Genomic DNA, 17,004 nt, shown 5'->3' with positions numbered 1-17,004 from the left:
GCTGGCCCCTGCTCCACTTCAGATCCAGCTCCCTGCTAATGCACCTGGGAGGGCAGTGGAAGATGGTCCAAGTGGTTGGGCCTCTGTACCCACGTGGGAGACCCAGGAGAAGCTCCTGGCTGTAGTCTGGCCCAACTCTTGGCTGTTGTGGCCATCTGAGGAGTGAACCAGTTAATGGAAGTTATCTCTCTCTGTAACTCAAATTAAAAAATAAATAAGTATTAATAAAAAAAAAAAAAAAGAACCCCAAATCTCTTAAGCCAGCTGGCTGGAACTGACTGCAGCGTGTGTGAAAACAGCATACATAAAGCCAAACCTTTGGGACTAGTGTGGCATACAGAGCAGAACAGCCCTGCCTCCCAACTCCGGTCATCTCTTTCTAGAATTACACGAATACGTGGCCGCCAGCCATCTGTGCCTATTTATATTTAAGTGAGTTAAAATTAAATTCAAAGTTCGGTTCCTCGGCCACACTAGCCGCAGCTGAGGTGCTGAATAGCCACACCTTGACCAGAGGCTGGCACTGCAGTGGACAGCACAGACCGAACATGTCCGTTAGTGCAGAGAAAGCTCTAGAACCCTAGTGCTGGCCTGGAATCTGGACCTTCCATGTGAAGGTAGTCCGGGGGTTTCAGTGATGTCCACGCACCCCCCTCAAGCAATTACCGCAGAAGATGGACTGCAGGACAATGTGGTTGTGTGGTTCAGTTGGAATAGCTCAGGACTGGCGTTCTAACAAGCTAGAATTTTCTACCTGTCAGGAGAAGAAAAAGCCCCGGCCCTCCAGGCCAAGATGGGGCTGGCTGCCTTTTCCAAGAACCAAATCAGATGGGAAGAGGGTCATTTCACAGCGCTGGCTGATGTAAACTCTACAGGGTAGAGGGCACACTGCTCATGCCTGGTAGGTGTGAGGGCAGTGCGCTTTAAAAGAAACAGGAGAAAAATGTCAAAGGGAAGAAGACTGCTCTGAGGCACTGATGTGTTAACCGTCGGGTGGGTGAATGGGTAGGAATTGTCTCTCTTCTTCCTTAAAGATTTACGTTGCAGTAGCTAAAATTCTGTTTGAGGCACAGCCAACAGAAACCCTAACAATCAGACACACACGTGTGATTCTGGAAGGGAGACCTTGAAGGTGGCCTTGCCTCGTCTGGACATGAGACACAGGGAAACGCACCAGAGGGAAGCATCTGGAATACAGAGGCTGTGGTTTCTCCCCACAGCACCTGCACAGAGCTCAGGGGCCCCTCTGGGGCTTCCCCCGCGGGTCATGAAGAGAGTTCCTCGGGCTCCGTAAAGTGCAAGGTCACAATTTCCCTTCCGGCTCCCTGGAGCCCCGACGCCCCCATACTAACTTGTCTGTGGGATGGGCACCAGGCGGGAGCGTGGCCTGCCCCCTGAGCTGCTCCCTCGCTGTCGTCCTGGTAGAGGGAGCCGTGTCCTACTGCAGGCACTGCTGCGGGCCCGGCGCTCCAGGTGGTGGGCAGACACAGGAGCCCAAGGCTGGCAGGGCAGGGTTGGGGAGTGCGAGGTGTCACACAGGAAACTGCCCCTGGCCAGGTGAGGGGCTGGGGAGCACTGACGCTGTGTCACTTATTTTATGCGAGCTCACACATGTTCGCAGGTTCCTAGCAGACAATCAAAGCAGCCTTGAACCGGATAGATTTGGGTAAGATTTATTGATCAGATTGTTTTAGAAAACCAACAGCAAAACACTGACAAGGTACATAAATACAGATAGGACGTATTCGGGTAAATTCACTGTGTTTCCTACTTGCCTGCAGGAAACCGAGGAGAGTGGAGAAGCTGTCCTGATCACACGGCATGCACACCAGACTGCAAAAGGACTTCCACGCCACCTCACGCGCCCGTGCAGCCCGAGCCGCCCTCGGCTCCCCCCTCAGAGTGCGGTTCAGACACAGGCTTCCCTCCTTGCCTAGGCCCTTCCGGCACATTTGTCACTCGCTCGCGGGCGCCTTCACCGGGGGAGGCCGTGCCCCCCCCGCAAACGCTCTGTGTACAGGAAGTGGCTTCGGAGAAAACAAACGTTTTCTGACGCCTCCTGGTGTTCCAAGTGCGGAACCAGTGAGAGAGCAGGGACCGCTCGGGTGGGACCGCTTTGTCTTCTCTGGAAACTGCCTGTGACGCACCCTGTACCCTGGCTCTGCAGGGCCTTTCCAAGACTTCTTCAAAGTTTTTACAAAATTAAAAACACGAAATATGACACTCAAAAGATGGGTACCACTTTTGAAGCACAAGTCAGGACTTCAGCTTTTAACACCAGACTAGGGGAGAGGTCGCTCACCGCCGAACCGCGCACCTGCAGAAGGGGGTCGCCATGGCCAACACCTGCCAAGCCTCCCTCCGCCCTGCCGGCGCCCTGGCCCTGGCCAGTGACTAGTTTGGGGGCTCGTGAGCATGGAACCATAAACCCTCATCCACCCCCAAGCTCAACGCCGGAAAAATAGACCAAAAAAAAAAAAAAAAAGGAGAATGGCTTTTTGTGCTACATCAGAATGCTGGCAGGTAGCCCCCGCGACCCCCTGTGCCACTCTGTACACATCCGTGAGAGCGCTGGCTTTACCGCAGGAGACCAACATCATATCCGAGGAGAATCGGACCTTTCCCAGGTGCTAGAGGAGAGAGGCCTCCCACAGGACGAGAAGGACAGCAAGTGCTGGTCAGCATCCACGCAGTGTGCTCAGGCGGGGGACTGCCCCTGCACGTCCACAGCTGCTCTGCCCACGGGGGCTTGGTGCTTCCAGGACAGACAGCCTGGAGGTCAGGGCAGGGGTCAGGCCGAGCAGTCACAGCTGCGCTCGGGATCACCGCCGCGGTCCCTAACTTCCAGAGCCCAACGGCTGTCGACTGACCAAGCACAGCTGACTGCTGTCAGTTTCCTGGTTTCTAGCCCCTCCGTGGGTCTTCTTTCTCCTTTTCTAACTACCGGTTCGCCCCGTCCCATTGAAGGAGACGTGCTTGTGAGAAAGGAGTAGGGAGGAAACAGAAATCAATCAATTGTTTGATAGGAAAGTTGAAACACTGATTATCTATGGGTTTCAATGATCTGTGCTTTAATCGTGCTACTCTGGGTAACCGACGGTCCCTGCTATCATACCTTTTACTTAGAAATATGACTATGCTTATTGTTATACTTTTAAATCTCGCTATGTAATAATGGACATGAATGGCTTAAATTCTTAGATCATGTCATTCAGGCCTGAAAAATGAAGATTCTGCCAGTGCAAAGGGTTTTCTTTGGCCCCTGAAGGACAGTTAACATTTCAATCTATTCTGTTTGAGTTTTATAACTTTCGTAGGATGTGGAAAATACCTTATTAAATGAAGACATCGCCATTCTCTTCATCTAACAAAGTACTGACATTCGCAGGGAAGTTAGTATACACACAGGAGAACTGAGAGTATTATCTATTAGATTTCAGTTCTCCACGTAGGGAACTCCTTGCAGGTGGACTTCCTTGTTCCAGGGCAAGACAGGCAAACATGAGGTGGTACAAAGATGAGTGGGGGGAAAAAACCCTCAACTCTGACAAAGCCAAGGAACACTAAGTCTCTAAGACCTAGAGTAAGAAAACCCAGCTTCCCCTGGAGTCGGCTTACGCTAGCCAGCCAGTCATACCAGAAATTCTTGGCATAGTTCAACTCTCCGGTAATGAACTGGTTTCCCCAAGACAGAGGCAAAAAAGTAATCGACCTGCATTATAGTCATACCCTATATATATAATCTGTATCTATTCAAATGCGTTTCTACATATTGCACTTACATTTACAGGACCGCAGAAGGCGGCTGGGAGTTTCTCGAAGAGACAGAGAAGCGGCAGGCGCAAACTCTCCCAAATCAAGCAGCAGTGTGCGGAATCCCGTGTGCTGGGTACGGACGGACTGAGTGCCTGGCGACCCCTGTACTGCATTCCGCTCCACTGCACAGAGCGTCATCTGGCATCCGGAACACGTGCACGCGTGCGGCTCGACAGCAGTCAGCGCTGTCACACTACGTCACTGTCCCAGTGTCAGGTGACGAGACTCCTTAGACATCCCGACACCGTCACCAGGTCCTCAGGTCAGGCCTCAGAAGCACACGAGCTGGCAGGGACTGAGCCAGATCCCTGCCTCTCCAGCTTTCTAGCGGAGCAGAGCTGGAGACCTGAGCGCATCCCAAGGCCCACAGACGTCTAAGCACAGAGGCTGAGCCCTCCGTCTTTGGTCCCTCTCTCTATAAATGGAGGACAGAAGTCCCTTCCCCACCCTCGACAGCCTGACTTGCTCCACCTGGGACACTGCCCCACCAAAGAGCCACAGAACGGGCTGCAGCCACGCAGCGAAGCTCTGTCTTGGACCAAGGGAGCCGCTCGCTTTGACCTGCTCTGGAGACAGCGCCTCAGCGGTGGGCGGGAGAGGTGCACAGGCCGCCAAGGGCTTTCCCCGCCTCTCCTCCAGCCTCCTCACTCCCCAGAAAGGACCCAAACTCAGGCCGTGTGGTCAGCACAGAGCACAGGCTCCCGTGGGTGCACTCAGCACAGTCAGGCTGTGAGAAGGCCTAGGAGGCAGGAGCCAGAGGCCGTGGCACTCTCTTCCCTAGAACTGAACACTCGAGGGTAGCTTTCTGGCCATGACTCCCAGGTGATTTTAAATCCACACATGAACTGAAGAGATCCCTTCTGGGATGAAGGAAAAAGAAGGGTGACTTTAAAAGCTGGCACTTCAAGGAGAGCTGGGTTCTCACCCCCCGCTGGGTCCCGCCGTGAGGCCCTGCGTGGGAACCAGCAGGCGGCAAAGCGACTGACAATGAAGTCAGCTTTCTTGTTAGAAGTACATGAAAGGAATCAGAAGTGAAGTTTCGCACCACAAAAACCAAATGGCACTCACTGTCCTCCTGGAAACGATACTGGTTCCAGGGGAAGGGGGATCTGTGGCTCCTCCCCTAAGGCCTTTGACCCAACCGCCGGCCACTGACTCCCAGCACCACGCACACTGAAGCAGCGACAGAAGGCGGCAACAAGTAAGGGGGACATCAAGGACCGACTGCTAGAGAATGGCTAGCACACGGTCCAGAAACTGCAGAAGCAGCAAACGGCCCGTGACAGTCCAAGCAGAGGCCCAGCTAACACGCCCAGGAGGGGCAGGTTCTCTGGCCCGCGCGCCTCTGGCCTAACCTCCCACGGAACTGATCCTGTTTACTTAGGGCCTACAGTTCTCCATGAAGAAATCAGAGAGACTTCCACAACCAGCAACAGGTAGAGGAGACGTTCAGAACTGCCCAGAAACTCCAACCCTGGCCGCCGTCGGTTTCTCCACTCGAAAACTGTCTCTTGACAGGCCAGCTTGCACCACTGCTGGTGCCACCAAGGTAAGGAAAAGACAACTCGCCGAGAATTGCTCCAGAGCCCAGGACAGTCCTGGGGCTCCATCTGTGCAGCCGCGTCAGCCCTGCTTTCACGGTAGCCCCTCGGGCAGACGCCCCTCGGTCAGCATCTTGGTGCACGTACAACGGGCAGGATCTGGAGCTGAGCTGTCTCGCTCTGTCCTCCAGACTACTTCTTGTAGCTGTTGCTGGATTTTAAAATTATTTTTGCTGCTGCTGCTGCTGTTTTAATTTGTAGCGCGCTGGCTGACATGGTCATATGTTCAACATTCCTTTTAAAAAAAATTTCTTTATCTCATCTTGATTCACAACATTATCAAGGTGCCTTCAGACTCGCCCGCAACTCCACCAAGAGGGAAGGAGTATGTGAGTGTGTGTGCACCCTGGGGCGGGAGAGAGAAGCAAAGAAGAAAGCACATGGGAAGGTGATGTCCATAAACTAAAAAACCAATGTACAGAAAGGCATCTGATGTATTTTCTGAATAAGGCCTTGATCAGGGTAACCAATCCTCTTTGTAGCACATTCTACACTGCCCATAAATAAAGGAGTCTCTTTAAATTAACATTTCCAGTATCAATGAACAGTTCATACATCCTCATTTCAAGCGCTCGATGAGTCCCTGTGTGAGTCCCAGGTGCAGAAGCTGTGTGCGGGAAAGGTTTGCTAGGTTCGGGAAGGCGGCCAGCAGCTTCTCCCATGCCAGTTCCAGCAGGCTAGGTACCACCAGCCAGATCTTAAACAACGAGCCAGTCCGTTTGTTTTCATGGATGTTCACGACTCCTCCATGAATGTACATGCAACCAGCCTACGAACAAACAGCAGTCGGGGGAGGACAAAGTGAAATGGGAGAGGAACGGACACCGGCGCTGCAGATTCAGCCAGAAAATGCAGAGCAGGCTGAATTCAGATGAGACACGATAACAAGGATTCCTCACGGTGCAGAGATCCACAGGGCTTTAAACAATGAATGAGTTACGATGGGAAACACTGTAGCTTTTTCTACCTACTTCAAAAACAACTTTACTTGCTATTAACTAATATAAAACTGAAACTATAATAAGTATTCAAGTGCCAAATACTGGGAATACAATGATGAAAATAAAGGTCTTTTTAGCGGCATCTCCAACATTATGGTATCATGGGCGTAAAACCGCTCTGCCCTCCTAGGCTGACCTCTGACGTCACCGCAGGGCCCGAGTGCCACACGCTTCTTTTACGTTTGTGTTATTTATTTATTTTTTTGACAGGCAGAGTGGACAGTGAGAGAGAGAGACAGAGAGAAAGGTCTTCCTTTACCATTGGTTCACCTTCCAATGGCCGCTGCGGCCAGCGCGCTGTGGCCGGCGCACCGCACTGATCCATTGGCAGGAGCCAGGTGCTTCTCCTGGTCTTCCATGGGGTGCAGGGCCCAAGTACTTGGGCCATCCTCCACTGCACTCCCTGGCCACAGCAGAGAGCTGGCCTGGAAGAGGGGCAACCGGGACAGAATCTGGTGCCCCGACCGGGACTAGAACCTGGTGTGCCGGCGCCGCAAGGTGGAGGATTGGCCTAGTGAGCTGCGGCGCTGGCCTCATTTGCGTTATTTTTTAAAATGGGCATATGATGGGGTTTTTCCTCCTCTTTTTTCAGAGGAAGAACTAGCTTTGGGAGGAAGTTTTAGAAACATTGTGACCCCAAGTTTGCCAATATCAGATCATTTTTCCTTGCTAATCTCCCTAAAAAGATTTCCCTCTCATCTGTAAAAACGCAAGGAAGATGTGAAAACACAAACTTACCGGTGTGACAGCTGCACAGTGAAAATAAACTGGCTCTGGCATCGTAGCTGGGAGCTTCACCCACTGAAACGTCTGCAGATTCAGCTTCCAGATATCTCCCAGGATCACTTCTCCATTATAGCCGCCACAGATGAAAACGTCTACCGGGGAAAGCAAGCCAGGATCACACAAAGGAAAAGCGCCGGGAACATCACACAGCTGGTGACAGTCGGCCAGGGAGGTGAGCTGCCCCGCGACAGAGGACCTCAGCTGTGTGGTCTCGTGCCACTGGCATGTCCCCCAGCTGAACCGGGACACTATGTCAGGGTCTTGACTGGGACTAAGGGTGCACGCCTCTACGGAGGCTTCCTGTCACGGTTCTCAAATTCAGGCACCCGCAGGTCCCCGGCACAGGAAGCCCATGAGCATGGGGTCTGGGGCAGATGAACAGAAGCACCCCAGCTTCCAAAGAGGCAACGCCTGTGCGCTCAGGCTGACTCATCCCACAACGGATTTAAGGTTTGCAGTGGCCGGAACTTCCCATTGTTTAAGAGAAGCTGGAAAAATCTAGATTTTTGTTTTAAGAAACATTTTGATTTTTTGAGTGTTAGCCACTAATGTAAAAAAAGTTTAACACACATACGAGTTAAAACAAAACAGATCTACAGGTCATCAGCTTTCAAACTGCTCTTTTAACTAATGTCCTAGAAAGAACACACATTTATCTGCTCATGGAGATAAATGCCCTCTAAGGAGACATTTACCCCGAGGAGGAGCGCGCACCGCAGTGCTCGGCTTGGGAGCACAAAAGAGGTTCTTCCAGCCTTTCTGGCCAAAGGACAATCTGCAGCTCCGTGTGATCTGCACGGCTCTGGGTCAGGAACAAAATCTTCCCAAAGTGAAAGCTGTCGGTTTGTTCGTTGTAAAGTCAGTTAGTTGTAACTAATCAGGCAACGTCTAACCAAGGCTATGTGAATCTTCAGGCTGAACGTCCAGCACTACGGCTGAATTCCCTTTGGCTGGTGCTTGACCTCAGGGTCAAATGAATACACGCCTTCCTTGAGGTCTAGATGAAGTTTAAGACAAAACTTAATGAAACTAGAAAACGCACCAAAAACTTCTCTGCTTTGGATTAAGGAAAACTTTACTGTACAGCTCCACTCTCAGAGCTGCAAAGGTAAACAATGCTATCTATAAATCTTATCCATAAAGCAGAAGCAAATTAAAGTCTCTCGGTACTAGAAATGGCAGAGTAATCCTAGCTAAGCCGGAACCAAGCTCCTGAAAGGATACAGGCTATCACACTCATTTATGCACGCCCTCCTCCAGTCAGCACACCAGGCTATCCAGTCAGCTACAAATGAAAAGAATCATTTCTAACACATAGAGAAAGTGGCTGCAGCTGTTTCCTGAAGCCAGCCAATGCCGCTGTTTTAACGTGGCCAAAGAATGAGCTGAGAGTTCTACTTGGCCTCAGACAGAGGACAGAATAAACTTTGGGAAGCCACACGCTGAAGGAGTTTTCACCATTTTAATACAGTGTCCCTGAGCTCTCTGCTACAGAGGCAGCCTAGATTATAGCATTCTGCCATAACCACAGATACCTGCTGAGGGGCGGATAACTAGTTCCAGTGACACAATAAAGCCCAATCCAGACCAGTTTATCGTTCGGAAACTGCTGAGATGCCTACCTCTGCATTTCCCTTTAGGTTTAAGCTACCAGAAGCAGGCCTATCCCAGAGCCACCCGCCTCTTCAGAGCAGCTACCATTAGGAAACAAGAGTCCCAGCAGACACAAGTGCAGAAATGGAATAAAAGTGTTCTTGAAAGTCCTTACCATTTTTTATTTGAACACAACTGTGACACCTCCGGGCTGCAGGAAACCCTGCCAAACACAGACAAAGGAATTCCATTATTCACAGCCACACTGGGAGTAACACCTATAGGACATAATGAAAGACATGCGCATAACTCAGGCACCAGGCAAACACGGCCTGGTCCTCATTTCAGAATCCATCACAGCAACACGATGCCAAGGTGCCGGAGACGGGGGTCACTCGTGGCTCTCCCAGCACCTCCCGCGCAGACAGGCAGAGCTTGACTTAAGCTCCCGTTTCCTACTCCATGCGTATCCCCACACTTGCACAGAACGCAACAATCCCCCAGTAAAAGTCTCTGCTCTGCTGCTAAGCAAAATGGTAATTGGCTCAAGGAGTGTAAATAATCCCAACACCAGTTCAACAGATCCTAGACTTGCCAACTCCAAACAATTACTTCTTCCCTTCCCAGACAAGGAAAAGTATAAAATACGCTTGTTGGAGATAAACGCACCAATAATTCACACTTACCTATTTTTTCATGGGGTTTTGTTGCGATTTCCTCCCACGCATTCGTTTCAAGGTTGTATGCGTGGATCTTGGGGAAAGAAACAAAGAAATAAGTCACTATGCTTTGACGTGGTCTGGAAATGGATTTTAAAACATCTTGGAGCAGACATTAGCACAGCGGTGAGGCTGCTTGGGATGGCTGCACCCCACACTGCAGTGCCTGCCTGGCCCTGCTTCAGCTTCCCACCGACGAGCCCCCTGGGAGGCAGCAGATGATGGCTCAAGTGCTTGGTCCCTGCCACCCACGTAGGAGATCTGGACTGAGCTCTGGGCTCCCTGCTTGTTTTGGGCATTCAGGAAATAGATAGATGATCTCTCTCTCTTTTTTTTTTTAAAGATTTATTTATTTATTTGGAAGAGTTTATTTATTTGAAAGAGTTACAGAGAGGCAGAGAGGCAGAGAGAGAGAGAGAGAGAGAGAGAGAGAGAGAGATCTTCCACCCGCTGGGTCACTCCCAAATCGCCACAATGGGGAGGGCTGGGCCAGGACAAAGCCAGGAGCCAGGAGCTTCATCCAGGTCTCCCACAAGGGTGACAGGGGCCCAATTGCTTGGGCCATTTTCTACTGCTTTCCTAGGCCATTAGCAAGGAGATGGATCGGAAGTGGAACAACTGGGACACCAACCGGCTCCCATATGGGATGCCAGTGTCAGAGGACACCAGGCTCCAACACTCACACTCGTCTTCATAATGGAGAAGCAGCAAGTGCCAGTAAGGAAATGTGGGAATGCAGCTCTGACAAGACTCGAGAAAGGTTCTGCAGAAGACCAAGGACTCTGCAGCCTGGTCACGATTCTCACCGGGATACGTTACCGTCGTGACATTTCAGAAATGCCACGCGCAGGGGTCAGGGAAGTCCTCCAGGATTCAGCTTCCCAAGCTCACACACGCAGCCCTGACCGCACCTGTGCTTCTGAGATCCACAGGACTGACGACGGGGAGGACGTGACACTCTCCAGAGTCCTGGTTCCAGCTCTCATTAGCTGTCCCATTCAAGCGATGCAGCTTGCCTTTTCACCACTTTTCTCATCTAGTGTTATGGGCCTACTTTCCATAAAGTATTTTCAGAGTGTGGTGAATGCTGTCCACTGGAAAGCTATCAGGGACCCAGAATATGACCTTACAATATAAAGAGCATCTAACACAAAACAGGTGTTCAGGAAGCTGCTCAGAAAGCAGAACACCTGACGTGACAGAGCTGCCCTGCTTGGTGTGGTGTGGACCTCTTTCTAGCCTTATCCCTCTCTGTTTTCTTTTTTCTCAAAAATGTTTTTTATGTTTCTTATCTTCTTGAAAGGCAGAATGATAGAGACAGAGACAGAGAGAGACACAGAGTCAGAGAGCGAGCAAGCTATTACCCTTCTATCTGCTGGTTCAACCTGAAACGCTCACAACAGCCAAGGCTGAACCAGGCCAAAGCCAGAAGCCTGGAATTCTGACATGGGATGCTGGTGTTGCAGGTAGAGGCTTACCCTGCTGTGCCACAATGCCACAGGGGTGGCAGGGACCCATGGAGCAGAAGTGGAGCAGCCAGGACTCCAATATGGGATATGGGTACTCCACGCAGTGGCTTAACCTGCTGTGCCGCATCACCATCACAATTTTTATTGCTTTATTTTCCTTTTATTTGAAAGGTAGAAAGCCCACAATAGCCAGGGCGGGGTCAGGACAAAGCCAGGAGCCCAGAACTTAATCCGGGTCTCCAAGGGGGTGGCAGGAACAAAAGCACCTAAGCCATCACCTGCTGCCTCCCAGGGTGTGAGCCGCAGGCAGCTGGTTCGGAAACAGAGGAGCTGGGACTTGAACCTGGCACTCCCATACGGGATGCGAGTTTCCCAAGCACTGACTTAACTGCTAAATCAAACACGGCCCTTCTTTTTTAAAAGAGCATACCTTGTTCAAGGAGTAAGCTGTCCAGGAAGTACCACCTCCCAAGATATAAATCCTCTGCCCATCATGTGCAATTTCATGTCTGTATCTGAAAATACACAATAAAATGTTTATGACTAAGCGACAAATGATCTACCTGAGATCCAGCTGTAAGATTTCTTTCCCCAAAGATTTATTTTATTTGGAAGGCAGAGCAACAGAGAGGGAGAGACAGACAGAAAAATCTTCCAAAGGCCCCAACCAGGGCTGAGTCAGGCCAAAACCAGAGGGCCTCCATCTCAGCTTCCCATGTGGGTGCAGGGACCCAAGCACTTGGGCCATCTTCCACTGCCTTCCCAAGATCATTAGCAGGAAGCTGGATTGGAAGCAGAGCAGCAGGAACTTGAACCACCTCTCTGATACAGGATGCTGGAGTTGCAAGTAGTGGCGTAACCCTTTTTTTAATTAAAAAAAAATTTATTTAGGGGCCAGTGCTGTGGTTTAGTAGGTAAAGCCACCACCTGCAGTGCCAGCATCCCATGTGGGCACCAGTTCGAGTCCCAGATGCTCCACTTCCAATCCAGCTCTCTGCTATGGCCTGGGAAAGCAGGAGAGGATGGCCCAGGTGCTTCGGCCCCTGAACCCACGTGGGAGATTTAGAAGAAGCTCCTGGCTCCTGGCTTTGCATTGGCCCAGCTCCAGCTGTTTCGGCCAACTGGAGAGTGAACCAGCAAATGGAAGATCTCTCTCTCTAACTCTGCCTTTCAAATAAATAAATAAATCTTTTTAAGAATTTATTTAGTTATTTCAGAAGCAGACAGAGAGCACTCCCATTCACTGGTTCACTCCTCAAATGCCTGCAATGGCCAGAATAGGGCTGGGCTGAAGCCAGGAACCAAGAACTCAATCCACGTCACCCATGTGGGTATGGGGGTGCCAGGGCAGCTATGGAACCCAATTACTCCAACATGGAATGCAGGAGTCTTAACCACTAGGCTTAATGTCCACTCCTGCAAGATTGTTATACCAACATTATTTGTAATAATAAGTCACTCGAAATAGTATAAGCACTTAACAGAACTGACTAAATTACAGAATAAATACATAAAATGGGTTATCATGCATCGAGTAAGGATGTAGACATAAAGGATGGTTAATATATTGAGAGCTGCTCTTCTCTCCTTTCCCCTACCTCAGGAACTGAAAAAAAGTTATATAGGCCAACAGGCTATAGTCTTATTAACTTGCATATACACAAACATGCACGGGAAATGATTATAAGGATATAATCCAAAATGTTATCCCTGGTTAATCTCTGAGTTTCGATTTTGTCATTTTCTTCATTTTGCTTATTTGTATTTTCTAGATTTTCTATCATCTTTTGATGACAATTTTGAATAAGGTGGGGAATGGTCACAGTTCTAAAAAATGACCTGACTATATATAATTAGAGGCCCTAGACTCTGGAATTTCAAATTAAAATATCTTTGCAGGGACTTAAAAAAGTTAACAGAGAAGGCATATAATGAAAAAGCTTGCATAGATGCCAAATTTTTGACCCAAATAAATTTTTCTTTTAATTTCACTTTTCCACAAACTTTTTGAAGTACCCCCATAAATTATGGGGAAAATTATGGTACAGAGGACTGTGGGTACAATATGAAAGACTATGGGAACTTTTATACATGAAGTCTAGCTGTAAGCTAAAACAATTCATAAAATGTCGACAAAATGATTTAAAGAAGACAACCATCTCAAAGTGCTTTGAACACTCAATCAGTTTCCTCCTTTCCCTAAAGGCCCTTCTGCTGATAAAATTAATTACATCAAAAACCCGTTCCAGTACAAGCTAGCTCCCAGACCCTCTCCTGGTGGTTCTGCGATAATCAGCCCACTGACATCCTACAATGAAGGCAAAGTCTTCCTTAGCACTCAGATGCCGTTTTGTCTAAAGCAACACAGAAACACTGGATTAGTCTACGTAGAGTGAATAACTATTTGTTTATTGGCTTTGCTTTTAACATGGAGGGGGAAAAATCTTCAAGTTTTTCAGTGAGTTTAATGTTAAAGAGGCTACTGCTATTTGACAGAAGAGTCAAAGAGCTAGGACTCCGAATAGAAGGCAACAGAACAGAACCATTCCTCGTCTGAATGTCTAACAGAGCACCCAAACCCACTCCTCACCCACCTGTCCATCCACCCACCTATCACTGACCCATTCATACATCACCCATCCATCCAACCATGCATCTACCCATTCGTCCACCCATTACCCTCCCACCCACCCACCCATCCATCACCAATACACCCATCCATCACCAATCCACCCATCCATCTTCCCATATATCCTTTCTCCCATCCAACCAACGTCACCGAGCACCACCATGGGTATAGCACTGTGCCCAGTTCTGCAGACACAAGTGCAAGTTAATAGGCCAAAGAGTCCTAATATACAAGTTAATAAGGGAAATAAAAAAGCAACTGGAAAGTAACTGTTTCCACTTGTTAAATGCAATTTGATTTTTTCTCCAAAGTGTTAATACCTTCCTAACATATAAAGACTAAAGGATAAGAGGAAATAACATGAAAAAATTCTATAGTTCAGCTAATGTAGCACTATTTTCACCAGAAGACCTTTTTCTTAGGGCTGACCCAGGACCTAAGAGCCAGTTAGCTATTTTAACTAAGGCCAAAGGGTCTCTTTCATGTTACCCACATTCTGAAAGAGGTCGTATCTTCCAAGAAGTAATCAGTGTGCTGTAACCTGGAACCTCACCTCTCTTCTGGTAGGTCACAGGACAGGTTGTTGGGCTTCAGCTGTGTCCACTCTCTGGTGTTGAGATCTAATTTGTGCAGGTCTGTGCTGTATATGTAGCCGGTTGTTCCTCCAAAGACATAAAGGGAGCCATTGATGATGGCCATAGCCTGCATAACAAGGAGACGTGAACAGCACTTACTCATTAGCATTGATTAAAGAATATCAATTCTTTATTATCTGATATTAGATTAAGTCAGGGTCTATGAAATTCTTTGTACTTTTTAACCTTTTAAAACATCAGACTCCCTTTTTAAAGGACTAAAGATTTTGAAGAACTTGCAGAGTATTTTTAGAACCTGGAGACGACCTTTAGGAAGGTCGTCTGAACTCAACTGAAAACAAGTTCTACCTACACAGGAGAGGAGTTAGATGATCCTTAGGAAGGTCCCAAGAAGTTATAGATATTGACATGAGCACTTCCACTGAAAACCCTCTCCCTTTCTAAGCAATCGAAAGAAAATTGCTCTGGGGGCCAGTGCTGTGGGGTAGCAGGTAAAGACTCCTTCTGCAGTGCCGGCATCCGCTTCAAAGCTGCTCCACTTCGATCCAGCTCTCTGCTTTGGTCTGGGGAAGCAGTGGAAGATGGCCCAAGTCCTTCGACCCCTGCACCCGTGCGGGAGACCCAGAAGAAGCTCCTGGCTCAGGCTGGCCCAGCTCTGGCCATTGCGGCCATCTGGGAAGTGAACCAGCAGATGGAAGACTTTCTCTCTTTCTCCCTCTGCCTCTCTGCAACTCCACCTTTCAAGTAAATAAATATTAAAAAAAAAAAAAAAAAGAAGAGGAGGAAGCAAATATGAACTTAAGCCACTAAAATCTGGTAGCAGCCCAAGGCACTTAACAGCCTCCGCTGATTCTTCTTCAATGTGACTTCAGCTATGTTATGGTCACTTCTTAGAGCTTGAGTGCGTGGTCATTTTAAGCTTAGCCCATCACTCTCACTCTCACCCAGTCTCTGGTGTATGGTGCTCCCCGTCTTCCTGGATATAACTTTGCAAACCTTAGGTCTGAAGCGCTGGAACCACATTAATCCCAGCATAATCTGTGTTAGCTCAGATCCACACATAAATCTCTTAACCAAGTTCAGGGACATTCACTCTCCTCATTAGGTCAGAAAGCTCCCCAAAGAACCCTACCACTCGAAGAAGGGGAGGATCTACACCCGACTGGAGCCCAATTTCTCACTGGGGGTGGGGATGGGGGCAGGGTTCTGAACCTGAAAGAAACTTGCTTTTAGGCCTAGGTCAAGACCCCAAATTGGATCAGACACAAGGAGTGAGGGCAAGAAAGGGAAGGAAATGGCAAGCAACAAGATTTAAAAATTATAGTTCACATCAGGACTAAGTAAACACTAACCACACTGAATTTATTTTTCACTAAAAATATGGGTAGTAATATAAATATTCTGATACCGCCCCCAGAGTAAAAAGATTCGAATAAACACGTCGACCGCAGCTGGCCGCAGACTGGTACCTGTCCGTATATGCGGCTGGGCTTCTTCCCGCGGCAGCTGAGCAGAGCCCATCGCTTGTACTTCACGTTACACACGTGGACGTCATTGCCGTTGCTCTCGCCGAACGGGATGCCCGTGCCTCCGAACACGAGCAGGTTGTTTCCGTGCAGAACAACTGGGGAGGGAGAAGCATGGATTCCACTCACACACTGGCTGCCTGCAGCTCCCACATCCACTCCGAATACCCGAGCGATGCCAAGAAGTCTCCTGCCATGCGCTCAAACCACTGACATCTAAGTACTACAAAGGAAAAAGGGCCTGTTCACAGGAACCGGAGCATCTCTCAGTCCACCGGCAGCTGTGCGACATGCGCGCAGTACCCGGGGTGCCGTGCACGGCGCAGAACACTGGGCCACATGAGCTACAGCGTGCCAGGGCTGCTCCAGGCGGTTCCAGTGCGCAGCAAAACAAAGGACAGGAAGCGTCACGTCTGCCTTGGCAAGACCAGGTGGGACTTGGATGAAGGGATTACAGGCTCATTCTGGTTTGCCAGGGGATGATCTGCATTGTAAATTATGGTTTCTGCCATTTTAATCCTCTCCCAGATAAAAAGCAATATACCAACACCCTGCAAGTGACAGTGCTGCTCTTCCTCTCTGTATCTCTTCTGTTCCTGCCCCCCTCCACGTACACACACACACACACACACACACGAACCACACATCACCAAACACACACACACACTATCTTCTTTACAAAACAGGGCCACTATATTGCTTTGGTAGCTTTTTAAAAAAATGTTTAATTCTCTGATACAATGTCGTGGGCAACAGCATAGGCTCTGGAAACAGGGATCCGGGCTTAAATTCCAGTGTGACCTCACAAGTTACCTAACCTCCCTACATTCATCTTTACTACACTCCTACGAGGTAGGGACTGTCCTCACCTTCTCCATTTTTGTAGACACTGAAACAGAGGTGGACAGTGCTTTGGATTCCGTCCTGGGTGGTCTGGCTCCAGAGCCTCCACGCTTAGCCGGGACCCTGCAGGGCCTCTCTGCGACCCCCATTCCCTCATCTGTGAAACGGCAGTCCCTCCAGTGCCTGCATCACAGGGCTGCCGTGAGGATGAGCGACCATGGGTGAGGAGTACTCCGCTCAGTGGCTACCCATCATCATCGTTAGGAACCTCGTTTGCTGATCTACCAGCCTATCTGAGACAGCATGTACTGAACCCTCTGAGATGCTATTCATCCCATTTTCCAGGTAAGGACATTAAAGCTAAAATAAATCTGGCAAACATACAGTGCACAGCTGGATTCGAACTCATGCCCCAGATCATTCTG

General features: G+C 49.2%; 1 protein-coding gene across 3 annotated transcripts in view; it reads right to left on the bottom strand.

Moving 5' to 3' along the window:
- Positions 1 to 1,657: 1,657 nt before the first annotated feature.
- The window catches only part of KLHDC10 (kelch domain containing 10), a 64,135-nt gene continuing 48,788 nt past the window's right edge, over positions 1,658 to 17,004 (bottom strand). For all 3 annotated transcript variants that reach the window (XM_002712009.6, XM_008258199.5, XM_051848952.3), the window contains 7 exons: positions 15,680 to 15,834; positions 14,168 to 14,316; positions 11,416 to 11,500; positions 9,484 to 9,550; positions 8,973 to 9,020; positions 7,157 to 7,296; positions 1,658 to 6,186 (listed from right to left, as the gene is read on the bottom strand). In XM_002712009.6, coding sequence (XP_002712055.1) covers positions 5,977 to 6,186; positions 7,157 to 7,296; positions 8,973 to 9,020; positions 9,484 to 9,550; positions 11,416 to 11,500; positions 14,168 to 14,316; positions 15,680 to 15,834 — 854 coding nt within the window. In that variant the 3' untranslated portion in view covers positions 1,658 to 5,976. The remainder of the gene's footprint in view (positions 6,187 to 7,156; positions 7,297 to 8,972; positions 9,021 to 9,483; positions 9,551 to 11,415; positions 11,501 to 14,167; positions 14,317 to 15,679; positions 15,835 to 17,004) is intronic.

Source organism: Oryctolagus cuniculus, chromosome 3, assembly GCF_051225735.1.
Source record: "Oryctolagus cuniculus isolate XC-2025 breed Fujian yellow rabbit chromosome 3, ASM5122573v1, whole genome shotgun sequence".
NCBI classification, from domain to species: Eukaryota; Metazoa; Chordata; class Mammalia; order Lagomorpha; family Leporidae; genus Oryctolagus; species Oryctolagus cuniculus.
The sequence above is the reverse complement of the archived record's forward strand: the minus strand, read 5'-3'. Positions and strand labels throughout refer to the sequence as shown.